At 50.5% G+C, this 24,503-nt stretch overlaps 1 protein-coding gene across 1 annotated transcript in view; it reads left to right on the forward strand.

Annotated features, from left to right (window-relative positions):
- The first annotated feature begins 937 nt into the window (after nt 1-937).
- LOC103091785 (BDNF/NT-3 growth factors receptor) overlaps nt 938-24,503 on the forward strand; it is a 270,811-nt gene continuing 247,245 nt past the window's right edge. The window contains exon 1 of the mRNA XM_076075159.1: nt 938-1,319. Coding sequence (XP_075931274.1) covers nt 1,048-1,319 — 272 coding nt within the window. The 5' untranslated portion in view covers nt 938-1,047. The remainder of the gene's footprint in view (nt 1,320-24,503) is intronic.

Consider the following 24,503-nt stretch of genomic DNA (forward strand, 5'->3'; position numbering starts at 1 on the left):
CCCACCTCCTGACAGAAGCAGCGCGGAGGAGCAGAGCGAAAGCGGAGAAGCGGAATAGAAACGGAGCGCCGTGACGCAGAGACGCAGCGAGCGCGCCGCGTCATCTCGACAGCTCCGCGCTCCGCGTTTCAAATGAGCGAGTGAGCGCAGAGCGGGGGGGCTGCCGCTGCCGCCGCCGCCGCTGCTGCTGCCGCTGAGCTCGCGAGAAGGGCTGCCGTCGCTGATGCTCGGCCGCTGCCCGCCGCTGCTGCTGCTACTGCTGCTCGCTGCCCCGGGCTGAAAGTCGGGAATGCGTCTCGCTGCACGAGCGCGCAACGCGAATCCATCAAGGAATTCGTGCGGCGTCACGTCGGAGTGAACCACGCGACCGATTCCGGACAACTAACTGCTGCTCCGTCTTCGTCAGAATTACCACCACCTGCCGCCGCCGCCACCATCATCATCATCATTAGTGTTATAATTATTCACGGAAATAGGATTGAGGTGTGTAAAATTATTGCTTCGGGGGCGGGGGGGGTGGAAACATTGACCACACCATCATCATCGTTTTTGTCATCTGGCGCCGTCTCGTTCTAAAGCGAAGACATTCGACCGAGTGGGTTTGTTGCTGAATCCCAGTTGCGCATCAACTTTGCGCGATTTCAGTCCGTCCTCCGAATTCCTCGCGTCAGTCTAAACCCCGACAAGCCGCGCCTCGACGCAACATCGATCTCTTCGAATCGGTTGTTTAAAAAAAAAAAACGTAAAATCTATTCTGAAACAGAATAACGCGGCTATCGGGCGGGCCAATCAATCCGTGCACTCAAATTGGTATCACGAGACACAGAGACACGCACGCACACGCGCGCGCGCACACACACACACGCAGACACACACACAGGCGCGCGCAGACGAACTCACTACCCACCACCACCTTTCGAACACTCTGTTATGTAATGCGCTTGCGGCCACAGCCGCCGCCGTTCTTCGCCGTGGACCAAGTGGGCGCCTAAAGGAGAGACACCGGAGCGAGGCGAGTCGAAGAAGAAGAAGAAGAAGACAAAGACGATGGAGGAGTCGTCGTCGTCGTCGTCCATCCAAGGAACAGGCGGGAGGAGGAGGAGGTGGAGGAGGAGTAGGACGATGAGGTCCTCCTCCTCCTCCTGGTTTCTCGCGGCGGGACTCCTGGTCGTCGTGTCGACGAGCGGTGCCACGTCTTCGGCATGCCCGGATGCGTGCAACTGCACCGTACCCGGTCGACTCAATTGCAGCCAGCTCAACACCCTGGGAGCCTTCCCCGTGCTCGAGACGGCTCCGGATATGGGCAACGTCACCGAGATGTGAGTGCCGTCGTCTGTCTGTGTCTGTGCGTTTTATAGCCTCGCGTGCCGTGTCGGTACCTCCACCAGGTGCTCGTTGACAGCACTTGCCCCCAACAGGCTGCAAAGGCTACGCAGTGGTACATTTGTCTTATGTTAGACGCGCTGCCTGCGACGCGTACGGGCAGAGTGAGTGATGGACAGGCAGCGCCGTTGTGATTCACTATTCGTCCAGGGTATAGTAATTGTTGTCTCTATATATATATATTTTTTAGGACACAGATAGCGCGGCTGAGTCTCGGGACTCGTTTTCAGGAGGGTCGCTGCGAGACTTACGACCAAAGGAGATGTGAGATGTGCGAGCTATACAGACGTGGAGCTTGGATCGTCTGGGGGTAATGAATTATTTATCGAGGGTAGAAAGTAATTCTCCCTGTTTTTTTTTCCTTGGCAAAGCCAACCATCGATGAGTCTCGGCACTCATTTTCAAGAGGGTCCAGCTTTTTAGGATTGTTTTTATTTAACGTGAAAAATGAATTGCACGTTGAACGGAGATGCGAAATATTTCGCGCGCGCGTGTCATGCGCACGTCCGAGCCAAACGTGGGGCGAGAGTGGCAATGTCTCATTTGTGTATCGAGGGTTGTCATTCTTCCTGATGTCGATGCATCGGCGAGTCTCGCGACTCGTTTGCAGGAGAGTCACGCCTTTAGGATGCTTGCGTTTGGTCGTGTGTTTATTTGTTCGTTTCGACGTCTCTGAATATGCCCACGGAGGCGTGGGACAGCAGGGCTGTTGCTGTTGCTCGTGTGCATTGAGACGCGGGCTCTGTGCGTGGAATCGGACACGTCGTGAATTCATTATTGATCCAGGGTAGCAATTCTCCTTGAGCTAAGGAATCCTCGATGAGTTCTTAAGAACGATGGGGGGGGGGGTTTCTTTTTTTTTTTAAAGGAAGATCTTACTTTGAAATTCAATCGCTGTTGTTGTTGTCTTCAATTTAAGCATTAGTTGTAGAGTGTGTCGTCTGTAACGCTGTTATTACCCGTGTTAACAGCGTGCCTACCGATCGCAAAATATGATCTCGGATTGTTTCTCTCGCTGATGCCCCGTTACTCGTCACCGACACAGCGATCTTCACGCCCGTAATATTTGCGTGCGCGCGCGCGTGCGGTGTATGCATTTATATATTTATTTGACAATACCCGGTCACCGGAGCGAGAAGAAGAAGAATCATAGCACATTACATACATATAAGCCACACATCCACCCCATCGACGTTGACAGGACAATGACAGCGACACGAATAGTGCGCGCTTGAGCGAGCTGCGTGCGCGATATTTTTTTTTTGGGGGGGGGGGGGGGGTTCGTCTTCCTTTCGAAACTGGATGATGGACAGAGCCAGGGGGGTATAGCAGCGCCGTGCGACTATCCGCAACACGCACGCAGGCGTAGCGTGTTAATCATCACTCGCACGTTAGGCGAGGTGCAGAAAGATAGACACACGGGCAATGCGGACGGACAGACAGACAGAGAGAGAGAGAAATCGCTACTGGCCATGCTTGTGAGCGGGCAAACAGGTGGGTGGATAGGAACACGCTCGTCGCTTTACAGACGATGATGATGATTACGGACATTTTCATGGATGATGATGGTGATGATGATGATGATGATTACGGACATTTTCATAGATGATGATGGTGATGATGATGATTACGGACATTTTCATAGATGATGATGGTGATGATGATGATTACGGACATTTTCATAGATGATGATGATCGCAGCAGTGTTGCGGGAGAGGCGTTTTTGCGTGTGCGTGTATATATATTGAGGTGATATGGAGAACGAACGGTGGTCGGTGGTAGCCAGAGGAGGCAGGAGAGAGACCCCCGCTATTGTTAAGAAAGGCAAATCGGCTCGCTGTCACAACAGCTCTGCAGGCTGTAGGAGCGGTCAGGTGCGAGTGAAATGGCCTTTTGGGTGACATGCTCCAATATTTGGCAGCAGCTAGCAGGAGAGCAGCGAGAGGCGCGGGGGGGGGGGGGGAGACGTCGTGGTGCCTGGGATTGCTGTCCTAAAATAAAATAAAAACAGCCCCGTGTTGAAATATTCATACATAAATATTACATTCCTAAATGATTTATGATTTATGACGCGTAAACTGTAGGCACCTGTATGAGCGTAAATCTATGGACAAGACCCCTTATATGATACACTAAAGTATATTTGTGGATTTTATTTTTTATATGGCCGTAGACATGCTTTTAAAGAGTACAATTTATGACCGATATGATTTCTGACTGTATACGTGTGTATATATATATAGAGAGACGCGTTTGCAGAAAGTTGCAATTGAAAATCAGATATTAAGAATCCAAAGGTGTTCATTATTTGAGGCCGAATACGTCGGAACGAATCGTTGAAAAGATTACGCGTCTGACCAAAGGACACATCACCTTTGTCAATCCACTGCTCGATGAAGATCACCATGGGGGATTGCGTGACCATACTTCACCACGATGATCGGTGGCGGGTTGGTTGAATGAATGGGGCAGAGGTCCGGGGAGGGTTCAGATATTCCTCGGCACCCGAATGCCACTCGTGATCGAAGGGAATCAAACTCAACTTGCCGGGTGTTCATAGGGCAGTGCGCTAACCACGGCACCACGAGTTCGCTAGCACGAGATGCCGTTTCAGTCCTCACGTCACTGCTTTCAAAATGGGCTCAAAGAGCGATGGAGAAATATGTAACTAAATATATGTATGTCTCGGAGACCAGAGGCGAATTATTAAACACGTGTTTTATAATATCTACAACCCAGAAAAAGTAGAATAATAATAATCAAAGCCCCTAATCCTACGTTTGATAGAATGATGTGCCCGAAACGCTCCACAATAGCAATGAGCAAGCAAGGACGATGAATGTCTAGACGCCAACATAATGAAACAATTCTTTGGGAAATTGAACAGAGGAACACGGAGAGGTTTTATATTAAAAAAGAGCGCAATAAGATGTTTGTGTCTTTCTGTAAGTCATTGTCGCGAATGATGTCATCAGGCGAGGGCAACAGAGGGGAGAGGGAGGAGGAGGAGGAGGCAGCAGCGGCACCACGCGGAATCTTAAACGAACATCGCAACGAGAACACGCGCAATGGGTGCCTCCTGAATGGGCCATCCAACAACAACAACAACAAAACCACAGCGTCTACACAAGTCTCAAGATGCCTTTAGAAACCTTGTGGCTTTCTTCCCCGTGGGCGTCAAGGAGTCATAACCCTGGCTCGCCGGAAGGCAGCACAGCAAATTTGGACTCCACCTGCTCTGTCTGTACGAGGGATAGAGCGTTTCCCCCTTGCCACGCGTGGATGCTTCGGTTTTCTCCCACGTGCAAACAGTCATCATTAATTGGCCCGATAACACCTTCATATATGTAGAGGACCTGCAGAGCTTGGGCAATTGTTGGTTAGCGCCGGCTGCTCCACAGCTGCCTTCCCACTTCTCTGCGGTTCCGACTCGCGCCTCTGAGTCCTTCGCTCGCTCTCCCCAAGAGAGAGAGAGCGAGCGAACAGCGAGCGGCGCATTGCAAGGCGAAATTCTTCTTCTTACTCTTCCGGATATAGCAAGGACTCCGGTTCGTTTCTTCTCAAACGCTCCCTCCCCCAGTGACTCCGTTCTGCTGTCGCTTTAACGGATCGTGCTCAAGGATTGTCATTTTCAATAATCAGGTCCCTTCTCCTATCAATCCGCTGTTCGGATGAAGGCCTCAACCCGCTCACGGTGTCCGCCCTGGGTGATCGTTTCGCCATACTTCACCAAACTGGTCACTGCCGGTTGGTTAAGAGGATGGGATGGTAAGGTCGGGGAGCATAGGTGGGTGGGGGGGGGGGGGGGGGGTGGTCGGCGAGAAGGGCACCACAAAGACTGATTCACGTAAATCGCTCGCCGCTGGTGTTCGCCGTTGCTTGGAATCGAACTCGGAGGGCCCCCAGCTTCGTGGTCCGGTGCGTGTCCTGCCAAAGCCATCGCTTCGAATGATCGTGGGCGAACAGAAATCAAACAGAAATTATCCACCAACGGAGCTTGCTTTGCTGAAAAATAAGCGATGCTTGCCGGATAATATCGGTCTGGAAAGCCAATAGGGTGATGGCCTGTGACGCGCAGTGCATTTGTGTACGCAGACACTGGAGGGAGACTTGCGAATGCATGTTCTAACCTGCAGGAATGTGACGTTTAGTGCATCAACAACAACAACATCATAAACAGAGTAGGAGGGAGGTGAGATGAAGGCGAGGAGAGATACAAAGACAAAAACACACACACACACACACACGTATAGCTGCCAACCCCTTATCAGTGCCTACCTCATTACAGACCAATTCACACCTTATTGGTCACCCCGTGCCCCTTATAAATCTCAACGTTCATCATACAAAGTCCCATCACAAGGAGAGAAACACAAACAAATAGACAAATGCATATATATTCGCCCGTATTGAAACGGCTGCACGCCGTATGGACCTGAAAACTCAATTTCCCAGTACAATATCACAAGGTAAACCCGTATGGGTTGACGGGAATGTGCACACGCACACACACACAAACACACTGGGAAAAAGAACACACACACACAAGCCCAATCGTGAATGTGCAATGGATGCGAGTGCCGATTTACAACGGGTATCAATTCGTGTGGACCTGACAGACAGACAAACAGGGACCGACAGAGACGGACATAGACAAAGACAAATTTCTCGCCCCGTATAGCCTTGGCAGACTGGTGAGGCAAGTGCTGTTCGCGAGGCCGGCACGGCACACGAGAGGTCGTGGTGGTCAGCACCACGACCAAGCAGCCTTTGTCTCCGCGACTGGCGATGTTTACGACGCACGGCACCAGCTACTCATTCGAGGCTGAGTCGACCCAGGGGGAGGCCCAGAACCGGTTTCAGGTAACAATCGCCGGTGTTGGCGTGAGCAGTGGGCGGGAATTGAACTCGGGGCGCCGCGATTAGCAGCGCAGCGCGTCGAACGTGAAACTGCGAGCAGAGAGCTCACGCGCTAACAGAGGAGCGCTGTAACACAGAGGAGCGCTGTAACACAGAGGGGCGCTCTAACACAGGAGCGCTATAACACAGAGGAGCACTGTAACACAGAGGGGCGTTCTAACACAGGAGCGCTATAACACAGAGAAGCGCTCTAACACAGAGGAGCGCTCTAACACAGGAGCGCTATAACACAGAGGAGCGCTCTAACACAGAGGAGCGCTCTAACACAGAGGAGCGCTGTAACACAGAGGAGCGCTCTAACACAGGAGCGCTCTAACACAGAGGAGCGCTCTAACACAGAGGAGCGCTATAACACAGAGGAGCGCTCTACCACAGAGGAGCGCTGTAACACAGAGGAGCGCTCTAACACAGAGGAGCGCTCTAACACAGAGGAGCGCTCTAACACAGGAGCGCTATAACACAGAGGAGCGCTCTAACACAGAGGAGCGCTGTAACACAGAGGAGCGCTCTAACACAGAGGAGCGCTGTAACACAGAGGAGCGCTCTAACACAGGAGCGCTCTAACACAGAGGAGCGCTCTAACACAGAGGAGCGCTATAACACAGAGGAGCGCTCTACCACAGAGGAGCGCTGTAACACAGAGGAGCGCTCTAACACAGAGGAGCGCTCTAACACAGAGGAGCGCTCTAACACAGGAGCGCTCTAACACAGAGGAGCGCTCTAACACAGAGGAGCGCTCTAACACAGATAAGCGCTGTAACACAGAGGAGCGCTGTAACACAGAGGAGCGCTCTACCACAGAGGAGCGCTGTAACACAGAGGAGCGCTCTAACACAGAGGAGCGCTCTAACACAGAGGAGCGCTACAACACAGAGGAGCGCTCTAACACAGAGGAGCGCTCTAACACAGAGGAGAGCTCTAACACAGAGGAGCGCTGTAACACAGAGGAGCGCTGTAACACAGAGGAGCGCTCTAACACAGAGGAGCGCTGTAACACAGAGGAGCGCTGTAACACAGAGGAGCGCTATAACACAGAGAAGCGCTCTAACACAGAGGAGCGCTATAACACAGAGGAGCGCTATAACACAGAGGAGCGCTCTAACACAGAGGAGCGCTAGACAGAGAGCGCACGCGCTAACGCGTTCGGCGCTGGGTTGGAAGAAGAGCTTTTACAAAGACAGGGAGGGGGGGGGGGGGTCCCACCGGGGGGGTCTCCCACCCGCCCAGTCGGCCTCCTCCTCCTTCCACAGCCCTGGAAAGGCGTTTGCCGCGCCTGCGTTGTTGATATTCTTGCGGTCATGCCGCTGGGGTTTTAGTAGCTGCGTGCGTGCAGCTCGCGCACGCATTTGTTAGTCGACGTCCTCCCCCCCCCCCCGACTGCACCCCCCCCCCCGTGTAAATCAGGTGGAGGAGGTAGCTAGGGGTGTTAGCGGGACGATGCGAAAAGGGATGGGCACGGGGACCTGGAGCTGTTGCACTCTTAAATCAATTAGATTGAAAATTAATTTCTTTTAAAAAAGAATAATTTCGTGCGTGTGTTGAGTGTTTAGTTTGTTGTCCTTCTGCCGCACTCTGCCATTAGCACGGTTGGCTACGTATGTTTGTTGAAAGAAGTTCAACATACATACACACAAGAACATTTGAATGTCTGCAGTGTCCGGCCGAATCCCCTCTGCGGCCGTCTGGAACGCTCTTCTCGCTATTAGGAAGCCACTGGAGCTACGTATGCACTTTTAAATCGTCTACATTGAAAACTAATTTGTGAAAAAAACATGTTGTGTGTGTTTAGTTAGTCGTCCTTCCTCCGCACCCTCCGATTAGGACGGTTGGCTACGTACAGTGCTAAAGAAGTTCAACATACATACATAGACACGAAGACACAAGTCCCCCGTATAGCCTGTTAGGGCAAGTGCTGTTTAGCAAGTAGCACATATGAAGGCCAGCACATACACACATTCACATTCATACACATAGTCACCCTTTCCGATGCGCTTCTGCGGCCGTCTGGAACGCTCTTCGTTCCGATATTAGGAAGCCACTTGAACTAAGTAATATTAAATCATCATCTTGATTGACAAACTAATTTCTTTGAAATGACATCTCTGTTGATCAATAGCAGCGTCGCTATTGGTCAACAACACTGCCATGCAAGGAAAACGGTAACATTTAAAACAATGGCATAACATAGGTGACATTTTTGGGGGAACGATGGGTCTTGTTTATAGCAAAAGTATAAGGAGTGTTGCCCGGAACGTTGTTGTTGTTGTTGTTGTTGTTGTTCTTGGTACTCCATTGCCAACGCAATGTTTGTTGTGAAATCGTCATTGAGGTTATCCTCGCCAGAACCACAGGTTGGCCGGTCTACGTCTTCCCAACCAGTACAAAGGGCTCCACAACCAGGTCCGCGTGCGGTGGGGTAAAGTGTGGGTAACTCCAAGCCCTTCCAAGACGTCTGGCCTGCGTGGAAGAGAGGCGGCTACGGTACCCATTGAGAGAGAGAGAGGGGGGGGGGGCTTCTCTCTCGAGCTCCCTCTAGCGGAGGCTCTTCCGCCAGCAGTGGCGTGAGCTCGCAATTGCAGAGCCGCGCCTTCACCGCTTCATATTGTGCAATCGGCGGCGGGCAAATCGCGAGGAGTTGGTGGGGGTGTAGGGAGAGGGGGGGTGGACGCAGGGATAACGTTCAATTTCATCGGTCCCCCAAATGTCTCTTTCACGGACCGGCTCATGGGTGGCACTGTGGTGAGCACGCACGGCTCAGTTGGCCGAAAGTTGCGAGTTCCAAGAACCTTGTCGGAGGTTGGCGGGTGGGGGAAAAACGAGTCGACGCGGAACCAATCATCATCACTCCGGGGGCGATAAAATCGGTACCAATTTGTGGATGGGTGGGTGGGTGGGAGGGGGGGATACATCAATGGTAGAATGATCATTTAAATGGACTGGGCCACCTTCCACCGGCCGTGGCAACGGTGTGGCGTTTGCAACGGTGGCTTCAGGAGCGCCAACGCAGATGAACGAAGATGCATTATCCTTTTTGATAATGGTGCCTTTTAATTAACCGCGGACGTTGTCGAGGCTGCTGGCTAACCTTCTGAGCTAACTTCACACGAACGGGTGTGTCCGACGGTTCGATGCCAGCTCCGGATAGGCGCTGGTTGAAAGCGATCTCATTGAGGGGGCGCTTGCAGTGTGCCCTCACGTGGCGAGCCCTTCCCGTCAGTCAGCTGTTTGAAGAATGACCGCATCTGCGGAATGGCGAGATAAAATGTCATCATACCGGGACAAATCCACTGCTGGATGAATGCCTCGACACGCCGTGCGGGTCCTGGGGCATTACCCTATTACTAAAATTTAAACAAATCAAGAGAAAAATTGAAGTTACGAACGTGAGCCACACGCAACAAATATTCCCCCAAATATTCGCCCTCTTTTGCGCGCATCCGAATTCCACAGCTCCGTCTCCAATTTGTACGTCAAAACCCATGCGAGCTCTCTCTACGAGGAGGGTGCGATTCCATCACTGATGGGAGGCCATCTGTCGTGTTGTTATTACGATTGTGCAGCGTAGGCCGAGGTGGATTTTGACATCGCATGATAGTGATGACGAGAGGGTGACGGGGGTTACCTTCATCCAGCAGTGGATTTCCCAACGTTGCTGCTGCTGCTGATGATGATGATGAACAGAGTATGCATGTTTGCCCGTCGATGCCGTAACGTCACACGCGGAATTGCTAAAGTGCGGCTGTTATTAATGGTCCCGTGTTTTATATTTGTAAATTGGTTTTGAGACAGTGCGTTATTAGTAAAATAAATTACATTAATGATGTATGCGCAGCTTATTAAGAGATTACTTAGAATTAATGTTTTAAGGTGAAAATTCTATTAATTCAGCAAAATTGAAAACATGTCATGGAGGGGCCCCGATGCAAGATTGGAATTTTTATAGATTCATATTGGATTTTTTTTTTTTACTCCTGGGCATGTGTGCACGTGTGCACGTACGCACGTGTGTGTGTTTACGGTAGTGTATCAGTCAGGCAACCCCTGGGCCTCCCCGAAGGTCAACTCAGCCTCAAATGAGTACCTGGTGCGGTGTGTAATCATCGCCACTGGGGAGACAAAGGCGGCCGGTTGTGGTGCTGGCAACCCCACCCCCTCGTGTGCCGTGCCGGCCTTCATAGGTGCTCGCTAACGGCACTTGCCCCAACAGTCTGTTAAGGCTATACGGGGGATCGTTGTCTTTTTGTGTTTGCATTAACGGGGCTTACACAATCACCGTACTACTTTTATATCCTTACAAGGTCACGCGGAATTCATTACACAACTACGCACCCTAGCATTTAACAATAATCATAATAATTCATAATAATAAACAGCCCCTTTGGCAATCCACGGCTTCTATGATGACGACCCCCCCTTCCACCCCCCCTCCCCTCACGTGGTAAATTGCTTGACCATACCTCACCAAGCTGGGCACTTTGAGTTAGCGAACCGGGCAGGTGGGGGAGGGGGGATACCCATGAACCGATTCAGTTATCCCTTGCCCATTGTTAGCCGTGGCTGGGAATTTAATAGTGGTCTAAAGGATTCATAGCCGCAGTGCGCTAATCACTGCACCACCGCTCCCTCCGTTCGTATACGCACACACACACGAAAAATAAACATCCTCCGTATAGCCTTAATAGACTGTTGGGGCAAGTGCTGTTTCCGAGCACCTATGAAGACATGGCACACAAGGGGTAGGTTGCCAACACCACGCCCGGCCGCCTTTATCTCCCCAGTGGCGATGCTTACACACCACGCCAGGTACTCATTTGAGGCTGATTCGAACTACGGGAGGCCAAGGACCGGTTCAGATATTCGTCACTGGTGTTGGCCGTGAGCGAGAATCAAACTCGGGTGCGCCGGGTTTTTCAGCGCAGCGCGTTAACCGCTACCCTACCGCTCCACAAACACACACACGCGTACACACACACACGTACACACGCGTACACACACACACACACACGCGTACACACACAGAGACACAGATAACCGCACGCACGCACGCGCGCGCATGAGATGACAGATTCAAATTCATCCTAAACACCGCGCGGGTCAAGCACTGGGGAGCTTTACGAAGGCCGGCCACGCGATATAAAGATGCGGCGCCGTTGATAATCTCTGTGACCCCCCCCCCAAGCCTTAGTGGCACTTATAATAAAGGGTCTGGGCGGATCTGCGGCTGCCAGCAATCAAGGCAGAGCCGTAATCCCACAGCAGCCAGCAGCGGCTCGTGAGGTGGGGGGGGGGTGTCTCGTTCACACCGAGGCCCTTGCTTGACACAACGCGTGCGCTTTTTGGTTCTCTGCTCGTGTCATCCATAATACAGGTTTTTTTTTGGAGGGGTTAGATTCCGTAAATATATAAATGTGTCGTTAAACCCGCCACCACCCGGCACAGCCAATTAGGAAGGTTTTTTTCACGTAAACAGAACATGCCAATTCTTTGCTGGTACAGCACACCGGTGTTTTGGCGAGCGAAGCCACAACATTTACAATCTGAGTACGACGTTTCGCCAGTAATTACAACTAGCTTCATCAGGCGACAGCCAGATTTGTGAAGAAATACTCCTGTTTCGTTCCTTCGAGGGGTAGATGTGATGGCATCACTTGTGAGCCCTTCTTGAGCGAAATGGAGGAGGGGGGGGGGGGTTAATGAATGCATATTGGTCGCGAAAGCCTTCGTGTTAAACTCTGGCCGTGTCATCTACGATCGCTGAAATTGTGGCCACTTTCGCACGCGGCAGTCATCATCGTCGCCGTCATCATCAGCCATGGTTAATCCACTGCCGGATGAAGGCTCCCCCCCCCCCCCCACCACAAAGCTGCCACCAACTCTCACGATCATGCGATGTAATGATTCACCTAGCACTTGAACTGAATTCACCGCTCCATCTCCCAGGAGGTTGCTGGGGTGGAGGTCGGGCGTTCCTCTGGGACGCGTTCCATCCCTTGACTCTTTACTTGACCCGGACTACTGAATCGACCCCGGGACCCGTAGCATCTCGGGGCGGGGGGGGATGGTGTGGAGCAGCCCTCCCCTCACCTTGCTCAAGGCTTATTCCTCCTTTTCATAATCAAGTAAACAATAAGTCTGTACAATATAAAATGCCATTGTTTTTTTTAAATTAAATATATCCTTATTTTACGCAGTCAAAAAACTCAAAGGTATATCTAGGTGCATCATTGTTAGATTAAATTCCTATACACAAAGTGGAGTGAGGTGGGGAAGGGGGAAATTAGATCCGGAGGAGAATACATGACCGACAAAGCCAGATCTGTACGATTACTTTCACTCTGTCCAGAGTTAAGCATTTGCTTGAAGTTTGGTTAACGTTGACTGTCTCCCCCCAAACCCCCCCGCCCTCTAAATATTTTGTATTCCCCCCCCCCCCCTCCTACCAACCCAAACCACCAACTCTCCCCACCTCCCACTTTTATGCGAAGTCACACGCTACCGGCAATACTCATTCCCCAGTTCATCCGAGCACGGAACGGAAAAATAAGCAACGCATTTTAAATGCAACGCAGATTTGTTCATTTTTTTTTGTGGGAGGAGACGCAGACAAAATCATCATAAAAATAACCACAAAACAAAACACAAAAATGCCGGAGTGAAGACGTGAATAAATATCGATTGCGATGCAATGAAAATGATCTGTTGGTGCAAAAGTGTACGTGGTACAGGGACTCCTCTACGTACGAACGAGTTAGGTTCCAGATGTCTGTTCGTAATTCGATATGTTCGTAAGTCCAACTTTACTTCTGTCAATTCCAAACGTTGTACGACATGTACACTGAACACGGTGAATGGCTTCAAACGTTGTAGAATCTCCTGTAGATGTAGATGCCAATGGTTCTTCATGTTCTGCAGATGTAGACGCCACCACCGCCATCTATTGCGCGGCGGTTGAACTTACGACTCTCGGTCCGAAACAGGCAGCTCGACATACGGACAGGTTTGTTCGTACCACTGAAAGTTCGTAAGTCGGGTGTTCGTAAGTAGAGGAGTTTCTGTACTTGACGGGTCTGCACAGGGATTTTGCAGTAGCCATGACTGTGACATGGGGCGGGGGGAGTGGGCGGGGGAGGGGCGGGGGGAGGGGTGGGGGGAGGGGTGGGGGGGAATCAGAGGACTTAAGGAGATGCCGAGTGTAAACATTTGTTCAACGTTTCGCCACTTTGACACAGCAGATCTCATTAAAAAAATTATAATCTTCAAGGAGCTGACCAATTACCAAGAGTCTATACATTTTGTAACACATTTCCGCCAGGCAAAGAAAAAGAATAATATAATTTTATTACGTGCGCCCCCGTTGCAAATATTGGCTCCGTTTATTTGGTTATTTTTTTGCAGCGGCATATTCAAGCACTGCTCACTTTCTTGGGTTCACTTCGTTGTTAGCTGTGTGGACATTTAAATTCTCGCACGGGCGAGAGAACTGTGGTATTTTTTTTCTTGTTACGTTTTTAACATTTATTTGGGAAACAATTAAATGAAAACACGACATGTCGAAGCGAAGTTACTCATGAAATTGTGTCCAAGGTCATATCGGAGATGTTAAAACTATTATTAGGCTAAATTTGGATTTAAAGCTTTCGTGACTGCAGGGATTCATATGCTTGGTTCTATCGGTAAAGTCACGTAAAAGGGAAACAATGAAATAATAAAAATATAAAACAATATTGTTTAATATTTTCAAATTTTACCAATTAATTGAGTTAGCCTAATAATATTCTTGGTTCTTTCGGTAAAGTCACGTAGAAGGGAAACACTAAAATAATAAAAATATAAAACAATATTGTTTTATATCTTTTTTATATTTTTAAAACAATATTGTTTAAAATTTTTATTATTTTATTGTTTCCCTTCTACGTGACTTTACCGAAAGAACCAAGAATATTATTAGGCTAACTCAATTATTTAACAATGGTAAAATTTAGAATAACAATAACTGGATTTATAATGTTCGATACATTGGCCTGCGATTTCTGGGTTTGACTCCAGGCAGGGCTGCATGGCATTTAAACAAATTGCCAAGCACGGACGGTTTGATGGTGTCGGCCTGGTCATCAATGAGTGACCGAACCGAAAATAAACCACCCATCACATTAATTTCTTTAAGAGTAATTATCACCATCATCATCATCGTCTTGGCCTCTTGCAGCATTGATAATGCAACATTTTCGATTGTGACGATTCTCTTCACACAGCCACAACTCTGGCCAGGTGGCTCGGTGGAGGAGCGAGAGGCTCGAGATTAAAAGGTTGCGAGTTCAACTCCCGGTTGGGGAGGATTCAGCCCATCATTCCACGGAGGTCGATAAAGGGCGTGCCAATTTCTGATATTCACCGGTGGTTATCATGGGGATATAATTATTCCCCCACATCCCGCCATAGGAATGTAGAATATCCACCACTTTCCCACTCTGTGATTATTCCCTTCTTGCTCACTATAACACGCTTCCGTTCCTCCCTTAAAACCCATCCCTCTTCTCCCTCGTCCAGGACTCGGCGACCAAAATAACTAGAAGAGCCATTTAATTCCGAATTCGGCCATGCTATATACATCGGTGTAAGATAACAGGAGATGACTACCGATACTGCAATGCTCATTTGAACTGGAAAAAACTCTCTTTTTTTGCCTTTGACTGTGGATTGAGATGGCTTTCAGGAGTTGTTCTCTGAAATCACGTTCTGGAGCAAACGTTCTCTGGCTCAGGGTGATACGTCCTACTTGGCCGCGAGAGATCCGAATGGAAATGCGAAGGTCGTCTATTGACACCGACTGCACGATTGGAATATAGTTATGAGAAAACACGGGGGGGGGGCGGGAAATATAAAATAAATACATCTTTAATTCGTACTTGTGACCCTCCCCCCTGGGGGTGGAAAGGGACTCAGAATTGCAATCTGCCGAATTTGATTTTGAGTGGCAATGACATGAAAAATAATCTCACGAAAATTAATTATGATTCACCCACATCGGCGGTAAATTATTATTCACGATTACACTCATAATTTAAGATTAATGTGCCACTCTCTTGGGCAGGCTCGACCAGTGAAGCCTTTACCTGCACTGTAATCGTGAACGTTCTCAAAATAAATAACATTTTGAAGCCCCCTTGTCAATCCACTGCTGGATGGTTTCTGACTGCGACCGTGAATGGGACTGCAAAACCGCGTGCTGCCTGCTTCCGAGCGGATGTTTAGGATCAAAGTCAAAATATATTGGTGCAAAAAATCAACGAGAACGTGAACTATTGAAGCGTGTTGGGGTTAAGTTTCGATTTAAAGCTTTCGTGACTGCAAGGATTCATCTTCTTTGGTTCTTTCGGTGAAGTCACGTAGAATGAGAATAAAATAATTGATAAAATAACAAAACAAGCGGCCGCTTGTGTGGTGGCCGAAACGTCGTGAGAACATTATTATTGTGTTCTTTTATTTTATCAATTTATTATTTTATTCTCATTCTACGTGACTTTACCGAAAGAACCAAAGAAGAACGTGTTGGGGTTGTTGTTGTTGTTGTTTTGGGACCATACTTCAATCACGTTAGCCATAGGAGGCGGTGGAAGGAGGTGCCCAGGACCGGTTGGTTTAGACATCGCAAAGCCACTGACATCGCCCCCCCCCCTCGTAGCCAGGAATCGAACTTGGGACGCCGGGGCTAACGTGGCACCGTGTGCTAAACTCACGGAACTCGCCAGAAGAAAAGAAAACACAACTAGCACGCGGTTACATTTAAGAGACCATTAAAACATTCCCTTTCCCCTTAACAAGTTAAAAAAAAGGGCATCGATTGATTGCATTTTTTCGGTTTAGAGCTGCGTCAATAATTTGGTTCTGCGTGCGCAGATCGACTGGCGCGAATGAGCTGCCAGTTTATGAACGCGCCGTGCGCCACCGTCACTTTACCTGCCTCACGGTGCATCGATCACGTGCGCGACAAAGAGGAGGGGGGGAAAATATCGTCCGAAAATCTGAACTCAATTCTGCTCAATATCGGCCGCCACCCCCCCCCCCCCTCTCTCTCTATCCCAGCGGGACTGCGGTCACACTTTGGTAGTTGGGAGGTTATCGGACGAGCGGACGGCGTGCCGCTGGTCATTGGTTACATTGCAGAGAGGAAACTGTTAAGTTCGCCTCCCCGCCATCATCATCCCACTTCGTCACTGGTCAGGGGAGTTCTTAAACAAAAGGAATGTAAAAATGATTACTTGTTTAAATGAGCATCAAGACACGGGTGTCTCTTAGCCACGTCTACAAGTGCTGTGGGTGTCTCTTAGCCACATCTAGACACACTGTGGGTGTCTCTTAGTCACATCTAGACACGTTGTGGGTGTCTCTTAGCCACGTCTAGACACGTTGTGGGTGTCTCTTAGTCACATCTAGACACACTGTGGGTGTCTCTTAGCCACTTCTAGACACGCTGTGGGTGTCTCTTAGTCACGTCTAGACACGTTGTGGGTGTCTCTTAGTCACATCTAGACACACTGTGGGTGTCTCTTAGCCACATCTAGACACTCTGTGGGTGTCTCTTAGTCACATCTAGACATGTTGTGGGTGTCTCTTAGCCACGTCTAGACACGCTGTGAGTGTCTCTTTGCCACTTCTTGACACGCCGTGGGTGTCTCTTAGCCACGTCTAGACACACTGTGGGTGTCTCTTAGTCACGTCTAGACACACTGTGGGTGTCTCTTAGCCACGTTTAGACACGTTGTGGGTGTCTCTTAGCCACGTCTAGACACGCTGTGAGTGTCTCTTAGCCACATCTAGACATGCTGTCTCTTAGTCACGTCTAGACACACTGTGGGTGTCTCTTAGTCACATCTAGACACGCTGTGGGTGTCTCTTAGTCACGTCTAGACACGCTGTGGGTGTCTCTTAGCCACGTCTAGACACACTGTGGGTGTCTCTTAGTCACATCTAGACACTCTGTGAGTGTCTCTTAGTCACGTCTAGACACGCTGTGGGTGTCTCTTAGTCACATCTGGACACGCTGTGGGTGTCTCTTAGTCACGTCTAGACACGCTGTGGGTGTCTCTTAGCCACGTCTAGACACGCTGTGGGTGTCTCTTAGCCACATCTAGACACTCTGTGAGTGTCTCTTAGTCACGTCTAGACACGCTGTGGGTGTCTCTTAGCCACGTCTAGACACGCTGTGAGTGTCTCTTAGCCACATCTAGACATGCTGTCTCTTAGTCACATCTAGACACGCTGTGGGTGTCTCTTAGTCGCGTCTAGACATGCTGTGGGTGTCTCTTAGTCACATCTAGACACGCTGTGGGTGTCTCTTAGCCACATCTAGACACGCTGTGGGTGTCTCTTAGTCACGTCTAGACACGCTGTGGGTGTCTCTTAGTCGCGTCTAGACATGCTGTGGGTGTCTCTTAGTCACATCTAGACACGCTGTGAGAGTATCTTAGTCACATCTAGACACGCTGTGAGAGTGTCTCTTAGTCACATCTAGACACGCTGTGGGTGTCTCTTAGCCACGTCTAGACACTCTGTGAGTGTCTCTTAGTCACATCTAGACATGCTGTGGGTGTCTCTTAGTCACATCTAGACACACTGTGGGTGTCTCTTAGTCACATCTAGACACGCTGTGGGTGTCTCTTAGTCACGTCTAGACATGCTGTGGGTGTCTCTTAGCCACGTCTAGACACTCTGTGGGTGTCTCTTAGTCACATCTAGACATGCTGTCTCTTAGTCACATCTAGACACGCTGTGAGTGTCTCTTAGCCACATCTAGACATGCTGTCTCTTAGTCACATCTAGACACGCTGTGGGTGTCTCTTAGTCGCGTCTAGACATGCTGTGGGTGTCTCTTAGTCACGTCTAGACACGCTGTGGGTGTCTCTTAGTCACATCTAGACACACTGTGGGTGTCTCTTAGTCACGTCTAGACACGCTGTGGGTGTCTCTTAGTCACATCTAGACACGCTGTGGGTGTCTCTTAGTCACATCTAGACATGCTGTCTCTTAGTCACATATAGACACGCTGTGGGTGTCTCTTAGTCACATCTAGACACACTGTGGGTGTCTCTTAGCCACATCTAGACACACTGTGGGTGTCTCTTAGTCACATCTAGACACGCTGTGGGTGTCTCTTAGCCACATCTAGACACGCTGTGGGTGTCTCTTAGTCACGTCTAGACACGCTGTGGGTGTCTCTTAGTCACATCTAGACACGCTGTGGGTGTCTCTTAGCCACTTCTAGACACTCTGTGAGTGTCTCTTAGCCACATCTAGACACGCTGTGGGTGTCTCTTAGCCACGTCTAGACATGCTGTGGGTGTCTCTTAGCCACGTCTAGACACGCTGTGAGTGTCTCTTAGTCACGTCTAGACACGCGGTGGGTGTCTCTTAGCCACATCTAGACACGCTGTGGGTGTCTCTTAGTCGCGTCTAGACATGCTGTGGGTGTCTCTTAGTCACGTCTAGACACGCTGTGGGTGTCTCTTAGTCACATCTAGACACGCTGTGGGTGTCTCTTACCCACATATAGACACCCTGTGGGTGTCTGTACACTCCAGATTCCCAATACAAAGAAAACGCGCTCCTTTCTATTTTAAAAGCCCAGCGTTCCCTCTGTCAGTTTGTCCGTCAACTTATTCATTCAGGCCTTTCAGAAGGCCTGAATGAAAAAGTTATAAAAAAGTGGACCCACCCCCACCCCAGAAGTGGGGGTGAAAAGTTGATCCAACAGGTTTCCAAACATTGTCGACCCCCCCAACCGCAAAAGTATTTCGTGGACATATATGCCTACACACCCTGCATACAATAGTCAGTAGTGTCTGCACACATTGGGAGGGGAGGGGGGGGGGGTAAGAAGAGGACATCAGTGGGGGCGACGGGCCGAGAAGCCCTCCACTCCGCAGGAGCGAGAGGAAGGTGGCCGTGGGCTGCCGGAATTCTGGAATCGTAAATAAGGAGCGATGTTGCTTCTTTCGTATCATGAACCAACATCTCAACGGCGCAGGCCACGAGATGGAATTTTTCCAAAACAAACCGCGCTGTCCCTCTCGAGGCCCGGATTAAGGTTCTTGTAGGTCCTAGGGACGTCTGTTTCGTTGATAACTTTCTGCAGTTAGTACTGCTGCCCTTGTTGCTACCGCTGCTGATTAAAAAAAAAAATTGTCTCCCATCAAGCACCTGACAACAACGCTCGTCTTCCCGTGCGCTACTCTCTATTGAGAATGAGATTGTGCGAAAAACACCATTTGAAGATGTTGTTGCTAATTCTGCAATGAAATAAATTCTCGAAAAGTTCATCTCCGGTGTTAATTTACCTCTCACCTTATGAAAAAAAAAAACAGACTGACATTGACATGACTCTGCCACTTTGTATATTCACTGTGCCTATGCATATATTTATTCGGGAAGATATCTTGGTTAGATGTTTTTTTTTGCATACAAGCAAGCAACAAAACATGGAAAAAAATAATTCGTAGGCCCTAAGGCAATGCCAACGGTAACCTATTAGATTATACTGCCCCCATCCGCCCCCCCCCCCCCGTTATCCTGCGCGCCACACACCAGCGGCGGATTCCACATCGATCCTGACGAGATTCGTCTCTCGTCCGCTATCATTGGCGGCGAGATGCCACGTCTCAATCCCTCCGTTGCCGTTGCCTCACGTACACACCTGCTGGTGCCTGCCAACGCCGTGCCAAGGGACAGCGAACTAGTGACCCCCTCTCCCTCCCCCCGCGTGGTGGACTACTCCACCAATCTGGCTGTCGCCTGATGAAGCTGGTTGTAATTACTGGCGAAACGTCGTGCTCGGATTGTAAATGTTGTGGCTTGGCTCTCCAACACACCGGTGTGCTGTACGAGTGACGAATTGGCCACGTTCTGTTTACGTGACAACCCTTATTAGTTGGCTGCGTCGGGTGTTGGCGGGTTTTAACGGCACATTTATATATTTATATTTACCTCTATTACGAACAAAAATGTGTTTAATTTTAGGGGCTGCTGCGACTGCTGCGGCTGTTAACGCTGTTGGTTTGGGCTGGCTCAATAATCGGTTCACTTGCCCCCCCCCCCCCCCCACCAAGCTTGGACCTAAAATGGGAAAAAAAGCCGCTCGTTTCTCTTGCCACAAGACTCCGAGAGAGAGCCACGGTCACTTTGACTTTCGATCAACCCACACTACCTGCCCGCTTGCCCACCTACCTCCCGCCGCTGCAGCGTTCCACTGCTTTGCCTTGCGAGGGTTGGAGAGCTTTAAAACGAGGTTGGCGTTGTGATTATTAGGGATAATGTGAATCCGCTGCTGGATGGCGGCCTCTTCAACACGGCATCGTCATTAGATGGGGGCTGCGTGGCCATACTTCACCACGCTGGTCAGTGCGGGTTAGCGAAGGGGGCGGTGTGCGTTGTGGAGGATGCTCGCAAAGGACCCGACGGGGCGGTTGGAGGCAGTCGCCCTCCAACAACAACGACGAGCGGAGCGCCGGGCGGCTAAAAGGTGGCAAGTTGGCACAGTCGGGGGCACAGCTGGTGCATCTGCCAGTCATCTCAGTCAGTCAAACCGTGGACCCTGGGTCTGTCCCGTGACCTCGTGCCAGCAGCGAGCCTTTGACACTGAACGTGTCGAAGGCTCGTGAAGTGAACCTGGCCTGGCACAGGCGCCGTGGTGACGTCACCGTGACTTAGTGGTGGATGGCGGCTGTTGTTGTTGTTGTTGGTGGGGCACAAGATGGGTTCAGATGTCACTCGCCACCGATGTTGGCCGTGGCCGGGAATCGAACTCGATTCGCCGGGATCACTGTTCAGTTGCGCTAACCATGAAATTATCGCTCCCCACTGCCACCCACCCACATCTATTGAACTAAATGAACTATGACAATTTTTTTACCAAGTAAGGCCCATTGAGCTATATTGCTCTTTTTCAGAAGCGACCTGGCTATCACGAATGATAGCTCAACGAAGTGGCTTATCATCACGTGGACATTTACAACAGCGGTCAAATATTCTAAACGCCCATAATACAGGTATTTTTTTTTGGGGTCAGATCTCATGAATATAAATGTGTCGTTAAACCCGCCACCACCCGACGCAGTGTGATGTTGACTCTCAATGTGGAGGGGCCAAACCACAAACTCCAAATATACAGCAGGCGTCGGGGTCGAACCCACGACCACCTGTATTCCAGGCGAGGTAGTTAACATCCCGCTACCACCGCACCAGATACCCACTGCACCACACCCCACCCCGAAGTGTTAAGAATAATATTTAAAAAAATAATTATCCAACCAGCTGTGAGATCTGGCAGAGGGTAGCAAAGGGTTGGCGAGGCGTAGTGGTGGTGGTGGTGGCACCAACCGTATATGGTGATGACGGCGGCATCTTCTTGCTCCTGTCGAAATTATATTTCGTTTCACGTATTTTTTTGTTTGTTTCAATAACAAACAAACAAAAAGGCCAGTAGATCACGTGTGCGACGAGCTCGGGGTAACGGCACCCTCAAGATTAGGGATCGAACGAGGGGCGTCCGGCCTCGCTGCCCTGCCGCGGTAGGGGTGACGATCGTGAGCGGTGTGTTTCATGGGGAGGGGAAGGAGATGGCAGAAGGGGGAGGAGGGCGTGAGGAAGAATGTAACCAAACGGAGCCAGAATTTTAAATAATATAACAGAGGTTTTGCTGGGTCAGATTGCGTAAATATGAACGTGTCGTTACACCCGCTACCATCCGACACAGCCAATGAGTCAGGTTTGTCACGTAAACAAAACGTGCCGATTTGTTACGAGTACAGCACACCGGTGTGTTGGAGAGTAAACCCACAGCATTTACAATTCCAGTACTACGTTTCACCAGTAATTACAACAACCAGCATCATCAGGCAACAGCCAGAGTTGTGGAGAAATCCTCCACTGTTTCGGTCTTGCATTATTTTATTTTTCTCCACAACTGGTTTTGGCGTACGCATGGCAAAATAAATTAAACGCGTGGGAGAGTTGGCACTCGATCTCCGGTGCAGGCGTACGCAGGCAGGGCACATTACACAAGAGAACTGGCACGGCCGCGGGCTCCCGCAGCTACGCGGAGGGGAGAGGATGGGGCGATCGTTCACCGTATCGTCTTCCAGGACACACTCATCTTTGGCTTAAACGTTGTTGTCACGCTTGCATGCTCCCGGCCTGTGGCAACTGCTGCCAATCTTCGCACTGCCTTCCGACGAGATCGTGGGGGGCAAGGGGGGGGGGGGCTCTCTCGTCGTATCTGGGCTCGAGCGTAGACGCGGCCCACCGAGTTGCTTTGCCTCCCTGCCCGCCGAGGAAGAGGGCTGAGCAAGCGCAGCGCCGCCTTTCCGGAGCTCGCTCTTCGGTCGAGCCAAACTCTGCCGGAATCGTGGCCAGCAGCCAGGAGCCAGTGCGGCTGATGGGATGGGTGTAAACAAAAACCACAACAAATCTAAACCTTTCCCCCCCCCCCCCATGATTTTGATCGACAGATATGGGAAGGAGGCGTGTTGTCTGCTTATTTATTTTTGTTAAGCAGCTTTGAGCCTGATGCGCCCTGGCATGCATGGGAGGCTGCTCGAGGATGCGAGGCTCCGTGATGGGTAGCAGAGCGCAGCAGGATCCCTTCTTGTGCCCGTGCATCGATGCTCCGCGCCTCCACTGACCCGCACTCACCGGCGTGGCCGCAGTGCGTTCCCGCAGCGCGCGTGAGCCCACGCGGCGTGGGAAAGGCCCTCGTCCGGCGGTGGATCGAGCGAGCGCCGGACATGCCGCTGAGACTCCGCACGTTGCCCACCCTCTCTCATCGCTGGTGTGCCGCGCCGGTCACGCGCTACCCACACACGAAAGTCTTTGCGACGATTGGCCCTCTTTAAGACTCACCGCTCGTGAAACGTCAATGACGAATCAGGTTCAACGCGCCGCTGGACGAGTCTCTTCCGCGGCGACGCGCGGTTTTCGTGGCGAGTTAATTGGCCATACTTCACCAGGTTGGTAACGTTGCGCAGAAATAGCATACGGCGATGGACGTTTGGCCGCTCCGATCTCCGATGCCCGCCACGTCCTCTGCGACAGCCTGGCTGGTGCGTGGGCAGTCGCCGGGCTGCTCATACTGGCAGGCTCGACCCACCGCTTAGCTTGTGAAAGTCTCACCAGGCCGGGCGAGTTCTGATTGGTTTGGCCGCAGGCTGAATAATACAACTCGGGTTATATTTACCGACACAGCCACCTGCCCTCCGCTCCCCATGGTGGACTAATGTTTAGAAATATTTGCATATGTTGCCTTCCCGATGTGTTTTTTTCCCCTCCTCACCATATCACTCCCCGCCTGCCCGCCCCCACGCGCCCCCGTACCCAAAGGTCAGCTAATTAACTTCAACTAAACACAATACACACCTCTGGCTCAGCTGATGAAAAATGAATGCAACAAAAATAAATACCGTGAAATTAGGAGGCAAATTAACCGGGTCTCCGGTACCCGCCACGGGCTTCGCTGAGAATGGACGTTGCCTGTCTCGTTGGACAACGCTAAGGGGATCTCAGCCAAATCGCTTAGCGCAGGGGGGTCCCTCAGCGTGCGGCTCAGGAACCGCACGCAGGTGCTTCTTTTAAGGTACTTGCTTCGTGGCGTTATTTATAAAGGGACCAGCGTCTCCCGTGTTCATCGCGTTGCATTTGCGGGCTCTTAAGACGTCGAGTTTTTTTATTTAAATGTTATTTGAGTCTTTCGGGAAAGTCACGTAGATAGGTTCAAATTGATCAAAATGAAATACATTTGAACCTATCCGCGCGACTTTACCGAAAGACCCAAAGAATATTAACTCCTGCAGTCACGGAAGCTTTAAGCCAAGACTTTTTTGTGTTTTTGTTTTACGGAATGCCGACCGGCATTGGAACCTCACTGGACTAGCAATGCAAAGGTCACCGTGGGTTCGATTTTACCTCCCGGTGTGGCAGTTGCCACGGAGTTTGTTGAATCCCACCACCATCGCGCCTCTGTCCGCAACTTGGCGGTCCTTAAACGAGTAGAACACACCGTCATTAGTCGATCGGCAGGATCGAGTACGATTGGGGCGGAAGTGTGGGTTACTCCAAGCGCCTTCCGAGGGCGTCTGGCCAGCGTGGAAGAGTAGACCAACGCACCCTCTAGGAGGGGCTTCTCTAGGAGGGGCTTCTCTAGGAGGGGCTTC

Source organism: Petromyzon marinus, chromosome 52, assembly GCF_048934315.1.
Source record: "Petromyzon marinus isolate PM22_M1 ecotype Great Lakes invasive population chromosome 52, UKy_Petmar_22M1.pri1.0, whole genome shotgun sequence".
Classification (NCBI taxonomy): Eukaryota; Metazoa; Chordata; class Hyperoartia; order Petromyzontiformes; family Petromyzontidae; genus Petromyzon; species Petromyzon marinus.